The sequence below is a fragment of the Apaloderma vittatum genome, unplaced genomic scaffold, assembly GCF_000703405.1.
Source record: "Apaloderma vittatum isolate BGI_N311 unplaced genomic scaffold, ASM70340v1 scaffold11726, whole genome shotgun sequence".
NCBI lineage: Eukaryota > Metazoa > Chordata > Aves > Trogoniformes > Trogonidae > Apaloderma > Apaloderma vittatum.
In genome coordinates, this window is record NW_009722327.1 from 2,551 (window position 1) to 21,255 (window position 18,705).

The 18,705-nt window shown below is 41.0% G+C and overlaps 1 protein-coding gene across 1 annotated transcript; it reads left to right on the forward strand.

The window, feature by feature from the left end:
- The first annotated feature begins 5,040 nt into the window (after positions 1-5,040).
- Positions 5,041-17,091, forward strand: LOC104275706 (chromosome unknown open reading frame, human C1orf198). The gene is made up of 3 exons (XM_009871737.1): positions 5,041-5,088; positions 14,317-14,868; positions 16,750-17,091. The coding sequence occupies exons 2-3, from the start codon at positions 14,323-14,325 to the stop codon at positions 16,804-16,806; spliced, it is 603 nt and encodes a 200-aa protein (XP_009870039.1). The 5' UTR covers positions 5,041-5,088; positions 14,317-14,322; the 3' UTR covers positions 16,807-17,091.
- Positions 17,092-18,705: the final 1,614 nt, after the last annotated feature.

Below are 18,705 nucleotides of genomic sequence, written 5' to 3' on the forward strand. Positions count from 1 at the left end.
ACAGAAAACAGCTATGCAGTAACAGGACCGTGGCGTCGCGTAGACCGTGCCATCGTGTAGCCACGATCCAGTCATTGTGTAGTGCTAGAGCACTGCAGCACCATGTGTGACTCCTAGCAAATGCCTACAGTCAGCTGAATGCCACTACTCCTTCTCTTCCATCATCTTCTCCTCATTGCGGCATTGCCAGTCGTGGAGTTAGTAACCGAAGCTGTACATGCGCTGTGAATGCTGCTCCGAAGGAGGATCAGTGCACCGGAGCTTCTTTCTTCATCTCCTATCTCACTGTCAAAGAATCAAAGGTATTTTTAAAACTCTCAAAAAGCTTGATGAAACAGGTGGAAGTACAGGAATTGGGCTCCCTGATTCCCCAACTCGGCGTTTCTCTCTCAAACACCGAGTTGGGGCGGGTGGCACCAATTCACTTGGCATCTACCTGTGTGTGCCGTGCTGTCACAGCAACAGCCAGCACCAGCTGTTACGTGTCCACCATCGGCCTCACCGTGTCAAGTTAAGACTTCCTTGTTGAAGCAGACCCCAGAATACACCAGCTCAATAACCTTGACAGGGTTGCAGGCCTGGGTATTTTCCAACACCTCCTCCTAGCAAAACCCAACGTCTCTTACCTCTCTATCTTGTTTTATTTAGCCATGTGGTCTAAGTCATGCACGTATTTTTCATCTCCTCCAGGCAAATGCAGTCATTTAACAGCCCCGTGAAAGAGATTTTGTCCTGTTTGCTGAAGATGGACTTGCTGTCAATCATGGACCCAGCACCAGGAGACTATTTGTTGCTTCTCTATCATTTTCTGTGTTTAGACAGCCTAGTCCTTCTGTCTGAGGGATTTTGAGGGCTGCAAGCTTCAAGCAGAGCCTCCTCTTACCCAACAAGCCACCAATTTCTGGCATTTCTCCATTTACGTCTAATGCTCATAGTGTTAGAAAGTAAGGTTAACTGAGCAGAGCCAAACCTGGAAGTAAAATCCAGGAGTAAATATAAATGTAATATAAATGAGCTATTTTTCATGTATTCATAAATTGTGAGCCATCATGAGGGTAACGTGGAAGAAACAGCAGTGTGTGAGAGGCTGCCACTCCTTCACCATTGTGATGGTCAACCTGGGTTAAGCATCTGATCTGATGTTAGTTGATGCCACTGGATCCTCCCTGTTTAGCCAAGTGGAATGTAGTTTAGATATTCAGTTTGCAGCAAGTTCTCACTCTTCTCTTAATACCGTCCCTCTTTGTCCACAAGTGTGTGACGCATACATGGATTTAAGGTCTGATTTTTCTTTTCTTTTTTAGTTCTTTTTTTTAAAGGGATATTGAGTATTTGAGCAGTACTCTGCAGCTCAGAGAATTTGACTTGAAATAACTAAACTTCTCATTGAAAAAAATGCCATATGCTTTAGGAAGTGGTGAATATATTATGTGAAGGAAAGGCAGGTAAGAGAGTTCAGTTAGCTTCAATTATCATCTTTTACTAGGGAAGCTTGACTTATCTACCTGAAGGCAGATACTGTACTTGTTCTGCATAGTCTGAAGAACTTAAGCTTTAAAAAAAGAAAAAACGCAACCAAACAAAAAAAACCCCAAAACGTAGGACAGCTTTTGAGTGCAGTTAAACCCCAATAACCAGCAAGTCCTATTCTGATAACACTCCTAAAATGCTTTTGTTTGTGGGCTTGTGACTGCCTGGTTACAGTCAGCTGCTCTAAGCAATGCTCGTGTCGGATGTGCTGTCACGTTTCTGCCAATGTCTTCCATTTTGAAATTCAGATGCTGTTTTGCAACAAGCTGCCTACGTATAGCAAATGTAGTTTGTGATTCTTTTTTGTGTATTCTGCAGCTGGTTGTTGACGTCGAGTGTATGACCAGATTTTTGCATCTCTCTTTTTTTTTTCTTTTTTTAGCTATGTTTCATGAGGCCTCGTTTCTTACAAATAGATTCTTTAATGCTGAGTGAACAAAAGTTTATTTATTTGCTTTGATTCTGGAAGAAGGCTTTGTTGTGTGTTGAAAACAAAAGCTGATCAGATATGGATTTCTTCTAATCTGTGTGGATGATAAATAGCCTTGAATCCTTATCCTCCAGAATCTGCACTTGTAATTTGCTTTTGTGAATATTGAAATAGTTGATGCTTTTGCTCTCATTTTCTTCAACCATGTGAGAACTTGTTTATTCTACAGAAAGCAAAGTTATTTCTTGAATTTTTGTTGATGATAAACATAAATCACATACATCAGGCAGGAAACTGCTTAATTGTGTTGTTCACCTGCTTCCCACTTGGTTCTCGGCATGTCCTCTGTCTGAGGGCACGAGAGGTGGAGGCCACAAACTTCCTTCCCTGACAATGGACAGAACTTGCCAATTGTCTCCTTCATCCTAGCTTCAAGTGCATAGACATCTACGCCTTGAGGCTTTGTATCATCGAACTGTGTCTTATTCTGTGTTATCCTTTGCTGGATCCCATGGAAGACCCCTTGAATGTGGGCAACACTCCTCAGGCTTAATGGCTCTCAAGTGTGCTGGGCTATGCAGCCTGAGATACAATGAACCATCCTGTTCAGAAGAAAAATCTGTTGTCTTTTTCTCTTGGGGACCTGACAAGAACTTTTCAACAACTGGTACCAAAATACCATTAATTCGTTTCCGTCTCTTAAGCTGGAGGTTGAGGTCACAAGCTGAGGTGCCAACAAGCACGATGGCGCTTGAAAAGGCATCAGACTCTATGAAGTGGGAAGCTGACTTGCTCTGTCCTGAGGGGAGTGATTTACCCTGGTGCACAACAACCTCATACCTTCACTCTGCCTTCCCTGTGCTGCTTTCCTATCCCTCTACAGGCAGCCTTTCATCAGCAGGGCTCGCTCGCAGCAGTGGTATCATTGCCGAGTTGAGGATGTGCAGGGAGTGTTGGGTGAAAGGGGTATCCCTTCCAGTGCTGTCTACACTTGCCTCAAATACAGGAAAATAAAGAACTGTCTGTCTCACATCCAGGATGAGGATGGTTTTGGCTCACTCCCAAATTTAAAACTGGTCCACAGCTGGTTTGTGTGTCCCGTAAATGGCAAGAATTCAGGGCTTCCTTTTAACTCCTTGGGTAAAACCCACTGACAGCCACCCCTATATATCCGGAGCTTTAAGGTGCTGTAATAGCAGCAATAGTGTTACGCTGTTTGCTGAGCTTCATTTCGGTCCTTTATTGCTATGGTCGAAATCAACTCCCGATTTGTCCAGACTGCGTGTGTGTCAGACTCAATCCAATGACTGGGCTCTCCCATCTCTCTTCCCTCCTGGACCATGATTTCTGTCACACGTGCTTCAGAAGCGAAGTGCCAACTTGACCAGTTTCAGAGGCAAAGGATGCAGTTCTAAAATTATTTTGAAATAATTTGATGCTCACCTGCTGCGCGGCATCCCACCTAAGTGCGTGGTGTTCCCATGCGGTCAGCAGTACTTCACAGTGCAGATACTGATAGAAGTTAGAAGTGATACTAAAAAACCAGACTTTTACTCCTTTTGCTTCCCTTAAATGTTGCTAAATATGAGTATCCTTTTCCTGGAATGAGAGAACCTGGCATTACACTTGTGGTTTTGACAAAAATGCCCTTACCAAATTTCCTTTTTGGACAGAATGTGTGGTCCAGCAGAGGCCAGGACTTTCCTTTTAGATGGTCTCTATCAGCCCAGTTCTTTTTAAGAACATGGGATCACCCTCATATATACCACAAATACTTTGCTGCTAGAAACTTTCGTGTTTCACAAATGAGTTATAGCTGGAGAAGGACACATTTTCATATTTGGGAAATTGTTTCAGATGCTTCTGGTTGTGATTTAATAGCCCTTGGCCAGCAGGGTCTGGGGTGAAATAGAAGATGGCAGATCAGGAGAATGCTATCAGACATCTGAGAAATGTGTTTCTGTAAAGGCAGAGGTCAGAAATAAGAAGAAAGGGGCAGTCATGGTAAGATGGGGGGTTCCTATGTTAGCTTAAAATACGGTCTGGTTCTGTTACTCTCTAAACAGCAGGAGTGTGAAATGAGCATCCCAGGTCTTGTCCTTTCCTCCCCTATGCATGATGACTCCTGGCCTTTCCGCTTCTGTCCACTGCTCTGACTCCTGGCCCTCCCCTGATGTACCGGCTGTGTGGCCAAGTGGTGGGATACTCAGCGTGGAGGGTGAACTCATTGCCTCTGCCAGGGGGAACATCTAGTGTACGAATGAGCCTCCTGCACGACTAGGAATAGGAGCATGATCGTTTTGTTGCAAATGTGAACATACATCTATCTATCTATCTATCTCTCTATCTATCAATCTATTGTCATCCCTTAATTTTAAAACATGGGTTGCATGTATATGTGAGGGCATGCCACCCACGAAGAGATTATTTAAATAGATCGAGATTATTTTCGGACAAGTAACTTCTTACAAGAAGTTATTTCAGGTTGGGATTTTACTCTGGACACCATGTGGTTCTCTGAGCGGCACTGAATACTTCTTTCAAACTGGTCATCATTGGGGTGACGTGATGATGTGTCTCATCGGGGCTGGATCCAGCTGTGGCTTGGCCCGAAGGCCGTGCAGCTGTTCTGCTTCCCCGTGACTGCCTGGTTGCACACGTGCGCTGTGGTCTGTGGAGAGGAGGAAATGGGACTCTATTTCCCTAAGGCCTCTGCTCCTATTGTTATTTCTGTCCCTGTGTGTTGCTATGGGCTACCAAAGAAAATGCCTAGAAAAAAACTGGAAATAGGATAAAGCTATTTGTAGAGAAACTATTCCAAGACGTTTAGACCAGGTTAAACCTTCATCTGTTTTGTGGGTTAAATGGGTGTACGAATCGATAATCTTCCCCTCAAGAGAACTAGCTTCCAGTGAATCTTAAAATGTAATTAGTGCCATCTCTTAAGTAGTGCTCTTGCTTTTTAGCAAGTTCTGTGGTAGCAGTTGTTTTACTTTCAGCAGTGCAACATAGTATGATGCTCCTGAGCAGGTAAAGTTGTTCTTTTGATTTTCAGTCATTCTTGAATTTTATTTCAGGACATAACTTGGCAAGATGAACACTCGGCTCCATTCTCCTGGGAAACAAAGGTAAATAAGCAGCAATTTTATTTTTAATGTTGGTTTGTCATTTTATACCATTCCTTGTGCATTTATAGTGTCTTTATTTTGAGACTTGATAGATTGATGTCACCTTTATTTCATGACAGCTGTGTAAAGTGATTATCCTGCAAATGAAACAGGATTGGTGTGCTTCAATTTACATCAGCAGAAACACAAAATGTACTTAATGAACTGACGTTCTGGTTTCATGTGCAAGTGTAAAACTGATTTGTTATACATTGTTTGGTTTTTTTCATTGTAAACTTTTAAACAGCTTTCCATGTTTAGCAAACATTTTACACAACATTAGGTGTCTAGCAAGACTAGTGTGTCAGATATTGTATAAATGTAACTGCATTTCACTTTTGAAGTCAGGAGTAAAGTATCTGGAAAATGGGATAAGAAAGGTACAGATATCCAGTGACTTCAGTAGATTCTTTCTTAAAGCCTGTCTTATGCTTCATCTTTTTGTTTTGCACTATAACGTAATGAAACTTGTTAACCTGGGACTATGCTAGGGGCATTGTGTTATTTCTTCTCTAAAAGGCAGCTCCTTCAAAAAATAATGTATTTTTCTGTGGTTTCTTATTGGTTTCTTTTTTCTTCCCTTTTTTTCCCTCTTTCTTTACTTCTAGTATTTTGTTAAAGCATGATTTGTGATGGGATTCTTGTAAGGCTAACACAGAGCTAGAGTTCTCCATGTTGCTGAACCTGCAGTGGGAGGAAATATAGTTGTGCCATGTTTGTGGTGGCAAATCAAGTTTAATTCTTCTTGTTGAAGAAACTCTGGGAGCAAAACCACATACTCAACTGAGTATAGTGGGCATGTTAATCACACGTTTCAGACTTTGTGTTTTCTGGCTTCATCTGCTAGAGAAAGCTGCTTCTCCCCTGTTTATTTCAAATTTTTGCCCTTGAGCTATGTAGATAATCATGTATGAGCTTATGAATATAATCTTAGCCTAATGCAGAGCAATTATTTGGAAATGCTAGTGAATACCGAATTAATCCAGTTGGCCCTAGACTTGTTGTCAGGCTTCCCTGCTGAAGGTCACTGCCTGTGGCCAGCACCCCAGCTGGGCTTTGCAGATGCTGGAAGTTGATGTGGCTCCTGTGTGCCTGCAGCCTACAGGGCTGGAGTTTAAGAGGAGCCGTTGCCGGTCTTCACTTGCCTTAAAAGTCACTTACGTGGTAGTTCAGGAGCCTGTTGGAGGATTTCCTACAGGGGGAGCATGGTGGCTCAGGGAAGCCTTCCTGTCTTTCAGGACACTTAGAAGCAGCAGCTGCTGGCTTTTAGTATGGTTCTAAAGAGGCTTTTAGTCCTTGGGAGAAGCTGCCAAGAAAGGGAAAGTAGTGAGAAGGATGGGGACTCCATTGACAATAAGGTGAAATAAATCGTATGTTGGGAGACAGTGGTGTTGTCTATCCCTTGCTTTATGGTGCAAGCCCTAAAACTCAGTTTTGGGAATGTGACAGTTATAATCATATTTCTAAGCTCTCTCTTAATAGGATTTTATAAGTTCCAAATTCTTGAACTTCCTGGAGATGGTGCTTCGTGTAATGCGCTGACTAGAGATCCATGATAAGATTCATCTGCACTCAAATGGATTTTCTCTTTAATTGATAGTTGTCATGTTTTTAGATGCTTGTATGTCTAGTGAAGTGTTTTTAAACCCAGCCTGTGGCTTATCCCTTGCTGATTAAGATTATTGTTAACTATCCTGTGGTGTCTTAAAAATGAGGGACCACAGTGGATAGATGCTCTGGTTTCATGCTTTCCTCTAATGAAGGGAGGATCACAGAATGATATGGGAACACCCATGTGGCTGCTGAAGAAAAGTGAGGCGGGGAGGAGGTTGCTTTAGAAATAATTGTCTCAGCTAATCAAGCCATGCTTCCCTCTCCCCTCCCTCCTCGCTGACCAGAGATGAAAGCTGTGCCTCAGCTGTACATTAAAAAGTTGTGTGAGCCTTTCCTTTACGTAACTCTAGAAAGTCTATTTTGCCTGGCATTCCTAGGTGTGGGTTGGTTGCTTGGTGTGGATACTTCCTTTTGTTTGTTTTCCCCAGTGCCTCCTAGTGTGTCAGCCTTTCAGCCAAATCCTTCAACTGCTGAGTCTTCCATTTCTAAAGGTGGAGATCTTGCTTCATGCTTACTCTTTGATCTCTTCCCTAACCAGAACTTTAATACTGGAAGGCAATTTCGCCGTAGGGTAACGGCTGAGGAAAAAGTATCTTTGCCTGATTGATCCTGCGTGGGGAAATAGTGAAGAGACCTGCACGAGCTGTTCAGTACGGTGGATGTGTTGTAATGCACATTTGGTGCCTTGTGAGCCAGACCTGTTCCCAGTGTTACTTCAGACTCTCAGGCTCTAATCCATGATGGGTTATTCTTTCCGTAATATTCTTTTTGCTGATCCCCCTTTACTTCAGAGTTTTGGGTTTAGTTTGGTGTTCTGCACGTTATTGCCATGATGATGGAATTCCTTCGTTCTTCTGCAGCTTTGCGTGAGCGTGTGCTGTCTTAGCCAAGGAAGGGAATGCATTGTTCGTTTCATGCTTTTGCAGAGAAGGAGAAAGTGGAGGTGTAAATCAGTAAAACCAAGAGGCTTTTTAATTATTTTTTTTTAACATTTTGATTAAGAAATGTAAAGGAACAAAGTCACTATTTTTCTGTAACTCTCATCAGTTACTGGGAGAGTAATGAGAAGAGTAAAGAGGAGAGGAGGGCATGTTTTCAGCAAGCCAGAGCCTCAGCCATTACAGTGACGCCAATGGTGATTCCAGTTGATTGTGTATAGACAAATTTTTCTCACGGTTCCTAGTGCAATGGATACCCTAATTCCATGACTGTCAAACTTACCCAGAGAAGAGTGTACTAAATTGCGGTCATTTGGGGCAGAACATTTTTGAAGGGCTTGATTATTTCACTTCTGTCAAAAGCAAACTTTCTGTGTTCTCATTCTAAACAGAAACAGCTGAAGTCATTCGTATCACAGCAAACACTTGCATGAATATCTCCACCATTTTTAGCTCTGTGTATTTAGAGTTCTTGTTTTACCTCTTTATTTTTAAACCTTCAAACAAGTCAAACAAAGCAGAAACACGATGTAAGCTGCTGAGTTAGCTGTTGGACAGCATTTAAAATACTCATATTTTTAGTAGAAGACTGTAGCACTTCTCAGAAGGAAAACTACTCAGGAAGCAAGGAGTTCTCATGGCACTGCACATGAGCTATCATTTTAAAACTAAGGATGGAATTGGAGGGAGTGATTTGGTTCATGGGTGGAGTCCTCATGAGCATAACACATCTTGAAATGTGGGTTACATTTTTAACTGGAGCTAAAGCCAGGTTTATGAATTTAGGGCATTCTATTTATGGCTTCAGGTTTAAGTGAGATGAAAGCTGACATTTTGGCTGAGTTTAGCCTTTGAGGTTTCTTGGTTTGTTTGAAGTAAAAACTCAGTGAAACTCAGCACGGACCTCAAGTTATAAATGGAAAACAAAAATCATGCCTGAGTTTGGAAAAAACTCTTCCTGAACTCAGAACTTTCTGGCTTTGGTGTCTTGTTGTTTGGTTGTGGGTTTTTTAAAAAATTAATTTAGTAGTGGGCAGAAAATACAATTTCAGTCTGCCATCTCAGCTAACACATTATTAGCTATTAGCTAAAAGAGGTTTTATTCCAAACGCTTAAAACCGACACATGCACATCTGAAAATTTGTTGGTCTTGATACGGGTAGAATACTTGCAAAGGTAGCTTTGGAGCATCCTTTTTGTACTTTTTAACTCCTGGCTTTTTCCTCCTTCAGCTCTCTTCCACGTTCAGCAGTCTATCAGATATTTGATGAAAAGATTTAAACACACCTTCAAGGTGTGTTTAAAAACAAATAAATCAAAAAAAAAGGAAGAAGAGAAAGTGTCAAGCTTTGATCCCTTTAATAATCTGGTTGCTGCCTCCCTGGCTAAATTCCATAATTATATTCCTACAGAAGTGATTTATACCCCGTGATGATTTAGAAAGAAAAAAAATATGTCGCACTTACAAAAAACATGGTTTCCTTTATCTAAAACTAAAGACAGTTGTCAGTATCCTTCTTTGTACAAGTCCTAGTTGGTTTTGTGGTTTTGGTTTGGGTTTTTTCATATGAGGAAAATGACAGAAAATAATTTTTATCCCCTTCTTCCTTAGCAGCCTGATATTAGAATTGGTTGTTACTTTACTTTGGTGTGATTATTTTTATCAAGCTGACATAAAAGGCAATGCTTCCTTGGAAGGAAAGAAGAGTGATGCCTGAGGTTTTGGATTTTCCCTTCCCTTTTTAATCTAGACTGCAGATGTTTAAAACACAGTGCTTTAAGGCTACTGTTGACTATTAGTCCTTGAGAGAAAAAAAAAATAAAAAACCTAAACCAACTTGTGTTAATAGTAGCTGTGTTCAAGATTTATTTTGATCTGAATGGTCAGATGTTCTCAACTGAGGATTCAATTACCTACATCAAAACCGTGCACATACCAGCTGCACATACCCGAGTTTGCTCAGGGTAGCCAGTAGCAGTGGCAGACTGGGACACTGTTTGTGTCACCCAAGAGCAGATCTCCTCTGAAGCTTCATGCTGTGTATCTTTGGCATTCTCTTTCTGTATGGACTAGAATTACTTAAATCGGTTTTGAGCGCTTTTCTCTATTTTTGCCTTTGCAATTGGTCCCTGCTGAGCTAAGGAATTCTTTCTGACTCTGAAAAGATCTCCAAAACTCCCACGGTGTGCACAGGAAACAAAGCAAAAACTGCAGTTACTTTGAGTCCCATGTTTATTTTGGTTTTGTCCATTCAGCAAAGCAAAGTCATCTTCTAAATGATTTTAAACTTGGCTTTCTTACCTATGCATATATCAGGCTATGCTTAAAAGAAGTTGCTTTTGACAGTGTTTCTGCAGTCTTTGTCTCAACAATTTGGATTTTTCAGGCTGCCAAGCAAAACAATTTGTTTTGGCTGAGTTGGCTTAACTATTTAGTGAAATACTACACATTCCTGAGGAGTGAATAAGATGCTTAAAAAAAAAAAGTTCCTGGGTTCTTTGTGGTCATCTTGTTTTTAATATAGACTTACAAACTGAGATCTTATCTTACACAGTATGATCAAATCATTACGTTCCTAGTATATGGTTCCTCTCTTTTAGAATACATTGTTTCCTGTGAGTTTATACAGATAGTATTACAATTTGGTGGATTATCACTGCTCTGAGACTAGTTAGGTCTATTTTTTAAAAAAAAATTCAAGAAGTAAATTTCCTAAATACCTTAAATAGGGTCTTTTTAAGAAAAGATGAATGTGCCACTTTGTAAAAACTGTGATTTTAGATAATACCTATATTTATTAGACAGAAGAATGATCCAAGACCTAGGCATCCTTTATTTTAACTCTTGCAGTGGTTTGGGACCAGCTGGATAAGACCGAAAAGAACACAGGCTTAGAGGTTTTCTCTGCCTTGAAATCATATTTTGTGCATGTTTTCACATGCACTCTTTCTTAATGTGTCGAGAATTAGTTGCTCTTGCAATACCTTGAAAATACTACTGCTCTTAATAGCTTTTATTTGAATTCACATAACTTCTGGAAATTGCAGTTGGGACTGTACTAGCCTGTCTATAAATTCTTGAGACTTTCTGGGCTAAACAGTTCCCAGAAATACAATTTGGACAAACGGCGGGAAAAAAGTATTTTTGTTTTATTGCTCAGATGGGACGTTAAAGCACAGAAACTGCCGCTCATTCAAAGTTGTACAAAATCTGTGAAAACATCTGGGGCCCTGAAAACGTATCTCTAGAATCTTAAACTGTGCCTAAATGACACTTTGTTTCTGACTGACAAATCTCACTGCAGGTGGTTGTTTCTTTTGGTTTTATTCTTTTTTTGGGAGGGAGTATAGCTGTCTTTTAAATGTCATTTCCTTCCCCCTCCTGCTGACCCAGTCAACTGCCAGCTTGCAATCTGATGTAAGAAATTGAGAGCAGAACACTAATTAAATACGCATTTCTCGTGACTCATTAGAACATGCAGTACTTTTCATGACTTAGATGTCAGTATGGGGTGTTTCACACATGGGTCTCCTCCATCTCCACAAGAAATTATCTCCCTGCTTATACTATTGTTCTATTGAGGGTTTTTTTTGGGGGGAGGGAGAAAGGGTGTTTATAGTATGCCAGTTGTTTGACTTCAAAGATATTGCATATTGATAATTTTTCTTACATCAACTGCATCTTATAGGGGTTCGGATGTCTAAAGTAACCTTGAAAGTCAAGTAGAAGCATTATATATTTCAAGGGAAATAGAATAACTTGTGACTTGTCTGCAGAAGGTCTTGGCTGCTCAAGCTAAATGCTAGAAGCAGAATTATACATCTGACCTCTCGGGCCTGTACTTTCCTCATGCTGAGATGCAGTGCTTTCAGAACCCGTCGTCAAGGTAGTCCTGTCGTCTTAGCCTTCTTTCAGGGAGAAAGCAAACTCCTGAAGAAATATTTTCAGTCAGACTTTTCCGTGTCAGGTTATGAACTGTTTGATCTCCAAAGCATACCGTGACACAAACAAGCAATCTTAACTGTCGGGTTGTCCGGTCATCTGGAATAGAAAGGTGCACCCTACGGTCTCCATTGTAAAAGGACAAAGAGGGCATCCTCTCCAGAATGTGTCCACAAGCGGATTGGAAAGGCTACAACTGCCTGAAGTTGTGCTGCAGGGCCACACTCCTCTCTGCACTAGAAGTGCTCTGCCACTTCCAAGCTAGAGCTCTGAGTTGATATTTTGACCCATATGAAAGAACATTAAACATGACTGCAGGCAGCAGCTTTTCTCCACAGCGTAAGAGCATCTCCGGAGGCCCTGCTTTGCTTGCCTGCCTTGCTGCCGTTGAAAGGCAAAGCCACCTTGTTGGTTTTCCTTTTGCTAATTTTTATTCTAACAGACCCCTGGTTCCCTTCCATCAGTGTTTCTCCTGGATTTTGTTTCCAGTGCTATCCCGATGGATGCGGGGCTATGATGGCCCCGCTGCCCTCTGGGCACCAACCTTCCCTCTCTTGGGCTGGGGGGGTGAAGGAATCATTTTACCAAAACCGACTGCTGCTGTGGTGGCCTTCAGCTGCTGTCACCTCTAGTGTGAGCCCTAGGACAGGCTGCTCAGAAGAGGGAAGACTGTTGAAGGATAGAAAGTAGCACTTTTTTCATTCCTACATGACAAGGTTCTTAAGTCTTGCAAGATTTTTAAAAAATACATGCTGTTTTTTCCCTTTGGCTATTGGGGAACTGCAGGTCTATTTAGTATAGTGTTGTGGGATTTTAATGCTGCGATTTTGTCTGTTCTGAAGTCTTAAAGCATATTAATTTCAGGGTTGTAAATCTCTATTCAGTAGTATTGCCAAATGAGCTTAGGGAAATAAATCCCTATATTTTAATATAGTGAACGGCAGTCACTGTAAATAATCATCAACACCATTGCATCCATAGGTTTCTTATGTGGAATTTATCTAAAGAGAAGTCTGCTGCTCTTAACTTTATGTCATGACTTTTGTTTAAACAAAATAAAATTGGAGCACTAAGATTTTTCCCTCTTAGTTTTTTGCAGGCAGGGTGGGGTGTGGAGCTGTTTGGTAGGAGTTGCGTGTCTCCTTGCACTCATTCTAGCTGAGCTATAATTACTTGCAGCTTGTTTATGTTCTGCATCTTTTGATAACACAGTATATTCTTAATGAAAACACGGAACTTGGTGCCTTCTTATCTATAACCTTGAAAAAATATCTAATGTATCTAGTTCTTTAGAAAGGTCAGATGTTAGTCTATGAATCAAATTATGCGTAGTCAGCTGCTGACTGTTTTTTTTTTAAAAAAAAAGTTTTAGAAATATTCAGTTGCTGAGTTAACATTTGCACTTTGATGAGAATTTTCTGAATATTAATTAGGCATGGTAGACGTACTAGATCTAGAGTCCCTTTGAACTTAACATGCACAGTGATGCAGGACTCAAGATCAAACGCTTCTGGTGAAAATGATATGCAACTAGGACTTGTTTTGTACTTGGGCCCATAGATGCTGCGTGTTGTTTTTTTTAGGGAAGGCCAGGTAATGAGGTAGAACTGGGAAAACATCACGTCTGTAGTGAACTTCAAAAGGATCTATTAACTGCTTGTAGCAAAAGCTAGTATTTGAAATATCCTCTGAATTTTTTTCAAAACTGATCAGGCCCATAAATAGCTCTAACAGTAAATGCAAGTTATTTTTTTTCATTGTTTGTTCCATTTTATAAAAAGCCTAGACGTTAAGTTGTTCTTTTCTAGCACTTGCTATGGTGCTTTGCTCCTAAATACTGTAGCACTTACATGGTCCTCAGAGTGAAGTAAGACTTAACTTTTATTAGCCAAAAGAATGTCCAGCTAGTTGACAATCAGGATTACTAAAGTGGTGATAAATGAAATTAATGTTTTGAAATACTGTTCACTTTTGCGTAGCTTTTGCCAGATCTATATCATGCTTTAACTGTGGTTATTTGCTTCCTTGACTCAGAAATGAGTACAGCTCTCTGCACTGCAAGGTAAAACAGAACAAGGCTCTGGAACAAGTGAAGAACTGGTCCTGCCAGAGTTGTTTCTCTTCCTTCAGAGGGGCGTTACAATTGTAAAACCCACTTACCTATGCATACCCATTGCCTCTAATCCTTTAGCTTGGAAGTAGATGGAGTTGTAACATGTTGCCAGCTATTTCAAAGACTCTAATGGAAGACTGCCTTTTAGACTGCACTGTAAAACTTTTTTTGCTTTGTATTTTCATGTAAAACACCTATGGCTTTCTAAATGCATCGGCAACTTGTCTAATGTTTTAGTGCCGCTGTTCCGATGGGTTGGTGTTGGTGTTGTGCGGGCTTTGCACAGCTGTCTTGGATGGCACTGCGTGACTCGAATGCGATTGCTTTCCCTGACTCCTCTGCAGCAGGTCTAAGACTCTTATGCGTGCTTGTGGTTCAGACTTTTAAAAATTATTATTTCTATGCAGCTACAAAGATAGACCTTTATGGAGAAAAAAAAGTTATCTTTGCTATGGTCTCTACCGTCTTGGAGTTGCCTAGCCGGGGGCAAAGGTGTTATCTGTATGCCTCAAGATCATAAGTTCAAAACTGTGATTTTGTGAAGGGCTTTGAAACACTGTTTTTTCTTTAATCCGGAACAGAGTCAAATGGAGTTCAGCATCGCTTCTCTGTCCATACAAGAACAAGGTGGTGCCCAGTTGCAGAATGAGCAGAGGCAGCCCGTTAAAGCAGCACCTGGTGTCCAAGTCCCTAAATCTTCTCAGGCCAATAAGACCCCTGGCTCTGATGGGTTGATAGCACCCAGAAAAGAAGAGGAGTCCTCCTTCTGGAAGATAAATGCAGAGCGCTCCAAGTTTGAAGGAGACAAGCCTGAGTTCCAGTCCCTGACCCCCAGCCAGATCAAGTCCATGGAGAAAGGAGAGAAACCCCTCCCCTCTTTTTACAGACAAGAGTCTACTCCAAAAGAGATGGCAAAAGCCGAGAAGCCCAGCGTAACGAAACCAGAGAAGTCAGTCGCCCCCAGCCTACCTTCTGCATCTCTCGAATGGGAGAAACCTCGACCCACTCAACTCCCTACTAGTTCTCTAGATGACTTCTTTCTTGCTGACCCACCACAGGACCAGGCATCTTCTAGGAAAAACAAGGAAGATACTGACGGTACTATACTTACAGATGCACAAATGCCTGGACAGGTAAGGACTGTTCTATCCACTGTCCTTAGATTTAAAAGCTGTAGATCACAGTAAAATCTGACAAGGCTGTTCTGGAAGATTAGGGACTCCATAAAGCATTAAGCCGTATTTGCTGGCTTTTTACCCTGTGAATTTGAACCAACATGTTAACTGTTATTATTTGTTTCAATCAAGAATTTTTTAATGTAGTAAAGTGCACGTTATAAAGGCGTCACTTAAATGTAATACCAGAAATGCCAACATGGCATCAAGTGGCTGACTGACAGCAAGCTACCTAACAGTTTGGGGTAAAGAGCTTGCAATAACAAGTAAAAAAGGGTTGTTTTTTCTTATCTGCTTGGAAAGTAGATGAACTAGAGTCTAGGATACTTTATTGGTGCACACAGCATAGCAGTGAATGGAAAATTAGTTTCTGAGCTGTTTTAAGCAGTAGCCCAACAACCACTTCACGGTGCTTTGTCCCAGGCAGCTGGCCTGCTCTCAAATGTGTTTTCTCTTACAGTCCAAAATGGGAATGGAATGAGCTTCCAGAATTAGCCGACTCAATGTTGTTTTTTTAATAAAAAAAATCCAAACAACCCATGGACAAAAAGTAACCTTAAGCAGCTCAACAGCTAGTTGAAGGTACTTAAAAAGCAGATGCTGATCTGCAAGAAAAGAAAGGGAGCAACAGGCTATGGCATGGTGAGGGAAAGAAAAGGCAGAGATATGAATCCTGAAAACTGTGAAGCAGAGGAGTGGCTCTTGAAGCAGAGCTGTGCACTTCTGCTTGGAGTATGTTGCATCGCTCTGGCGCAAGCCTGGCATATTTCTGCACGCCTTAAGCATGTCACATAGCTGCTTCTCTACTGTGTCTTCCCAACAGTGGTTGTTTAAATTCTGAACAAGATGTTGTAAGTTCAGAAGGATGCTAGATGAGGTAAATACTTGCAAGAGGAGTAAATGGCAGCCCTTGAGAGAGAACAATACTTAAGCCACTTCTGTATTTGGAGCCCTTATGTTTAGTTATATTTTTTTCTGGAGCTAAGACATGATGCTTCTTGAGCTGTTCTGCTACAAATCGTGACTGCAGTAGTCCTTTCATTTCAGCTAGAGGCTTTTTCTTGCTTTCCTATAAATTAATCATTTGTTACAGTTTTATTTCCTTTCTGAATGTATTCTAGCTAACACAAATAGTTTGAAAAGCCCGATTTTTCTCTCTTTGGAGAAACAATCCTCTGGCATCAAAATGTGAGCAGAGTAGCAGAGAAAATAATATGATAGAATTTTCTTCATTTCCTCCTTTCTGGATTATCTTCCCTGTTCTGGGGCGGAGAGCCGTGCTCTGGGAAGAGAATCCAGAGACTCAGCTGTGTCCCTCGAATAGTCTTCCTCGACACTAAAATCACGTTAAATATCATGGCTAAAAGTGCACTACTGCAGGAGTGAGCATGTTCTTGATAGCCTAGTAAGTAACTTGTCAATGAAGTTTAAACTGTGTAGTTTTCTGGAAAGAACTGGCTGTCATTGCAACAGGCAATCAACTGAATTAGCAGCGCTTACATTCTGAGTTTGTTTTGCTCTCTACAATTCCCACTCTAGTCTGAAATTTTATCTTCATGAATTTTTCCATTTGGAAAAAAGAAATAACGTTTTTGCCTGCCGACCACTACAAGAATTTTATTTTTATCTAGAATTGCCTTTTTGGTCTCTGTGAGTATTTTTCCACATCTAGCATTTTCTAGTGTGCAGATTCTTAGGTATCCTAAAGCAAGGTGAAGAAATATTGGCAGACATTTTAATTTCTTCTTTTTTTTTTTTTGTAGATAGGCAGTCAAGTACTGAGCTTGTAATACCATAATTAACAATCACATCTGACTTTTCTTTTTTTTTTCCTTACAGACTAGTACAAGCAATGTTATCTTGAAGACTGGTTTTGATTTTCTAGACAACTGGTAAAAGATATTTCAAAATAGATCAAAGCATTTTTGGGGAAGGAGTGGAATATCCTTCTCCTTGTATGTTAATTTACTAGCATTTGTGTCTTTTTCTAGAAGTAACTTTCAAACTCTTAAATGTTGCCTTTGTATAAACTTTTGTAATACCATATGCGTTTTTGTTTTTTAAACAGTGATAGAAGTGTGGTTTCGTTTGGGTAATTTTTTAATATCTGTTAAAATTTTTAGTAGCTACTGTGTTGAGAGGATGGGAGAAGTTACCATACATGTAAAACAAAAACAAATGAGAGTCTCCATATCCTAGAAATGGAACGTGCAGGACCAGATTGCTGTTTTCAATCGAAACCTTGCTAGCATGGCTTGTAAGAAGTAGCATTGCACTTGCAATGGTTCCAAATAAGCAAATAACTCCCTACTTCAGATAACTAGCAAAAACAGTATGAAGAATAAGCATACAGAAGAATCACATTGAATTGCATTCAGTTTGAAGGTAACGTTTTTACTGCTTATTTGAAAACACGTTTCTGTTGAAGAGGTCAAAGGCATTGCCAAAATGATGGATCCAAAAGAAGCACTCTGTGTGTACCCTGCCAGTCTGCTAAAATGACCTAAGTGTTAGAAAAATGACCTGGGGACATAACAGGTGTTTCTGGTCTTGAAATTAAAGACTTGGGGCTGGCTTGAGGGAGATGGGACAACACCTAATGGATGGGAGAAACTGTCTTCAGGGAACAGAAGCCCGACGACTTCACTGCCTCCTTACTGGAGCGTAGCTCCTCGTAACCGTAGTGCTGGAAGTACAGCGGTGGGAATTGCTAGAGTGGAGATTACCTTTGTGTGAGGAAAGCACTATGTTTATGGGAGGTCATAGCAGTACAAGGCTTCTTCGGTTTTTTTTTAAACAGCTTATCGTCTCAAGGACTCATCAACTTTGGTGCTTTTTCCTCCTTGTGGGTACATTCTCTTCAGCGTTCCACATCTGGGTTACGGTTGTTCCCGAGGTGCAGAGAGGCATCTCAAGGCGGCCCTCAGCGGATTTGCCTCTAGTTCTGCTTTTGAATGATCTTTGTTCGGTGTTTAAAATGTAGAAAACAAGACTAGCTGTCACTTGAATCTGTTGTCTCTGAAATGCAGCATGATTTACACACTGACTCTCACTGTGTTTACCTCACCTCGAAGCCTTAATTCCCCCCATACACAGCCAATGACTGGGCTGCTCCAATGCCAAAGGTTTGACCTTTCCCTTTACCTCAGCAATAGTCCCATAGCGTTTGTTTGGGGTAGAAGGCAAAACACAGGGCTCTAATGGGTCCCGGCCAAAGCTATAAGGAGGTCACCATCTCCTAGACCATAATTGTGCTGGGCTGCTTATAGATTAGCACTTGATGTTTGGTTCAGGGCCAGGGGCAGTTAAATGTGCAGAATTGGATGTGGCGTGGTTTTCTTTTGCCTGTTACAGGAAGAGTTGGAGATGTCCCGGAAGAATCCTTGCCTCTAATTGGTGTGCTGCTTGCTCTGAACAAGCAGAGGATGCTGATGGAGCATTAAAACTTACTTCTTGATCAAGGAAAATGCTGTAAGCTACCCTCCTCCCCCCTCAGTAAATAATAGAACCACCAAGCCCAAAACCTCTAGTTTTTCTAGCATTTTCCTCAAAGGTTTCCTAGCTAAAGGGCAAGATTGCCACAGAGTATGTGTCATTGTGTAGCCTTATTTATAGAATCTGAAAGCTTCCTTACATGCTTCCCGAGAAGTACAAACCCTCTGTAATTTGCAGATATTGTCTCTTGCTTTCAGCAGTCCAGAGAATGTGTGTTGTTTCTACCAGACTGGACTTTACTGCTGTTTTTTTGTTTTTCCGTAGCTGACCATTTTTAGCATTTGCTAGAACCATCCAGTA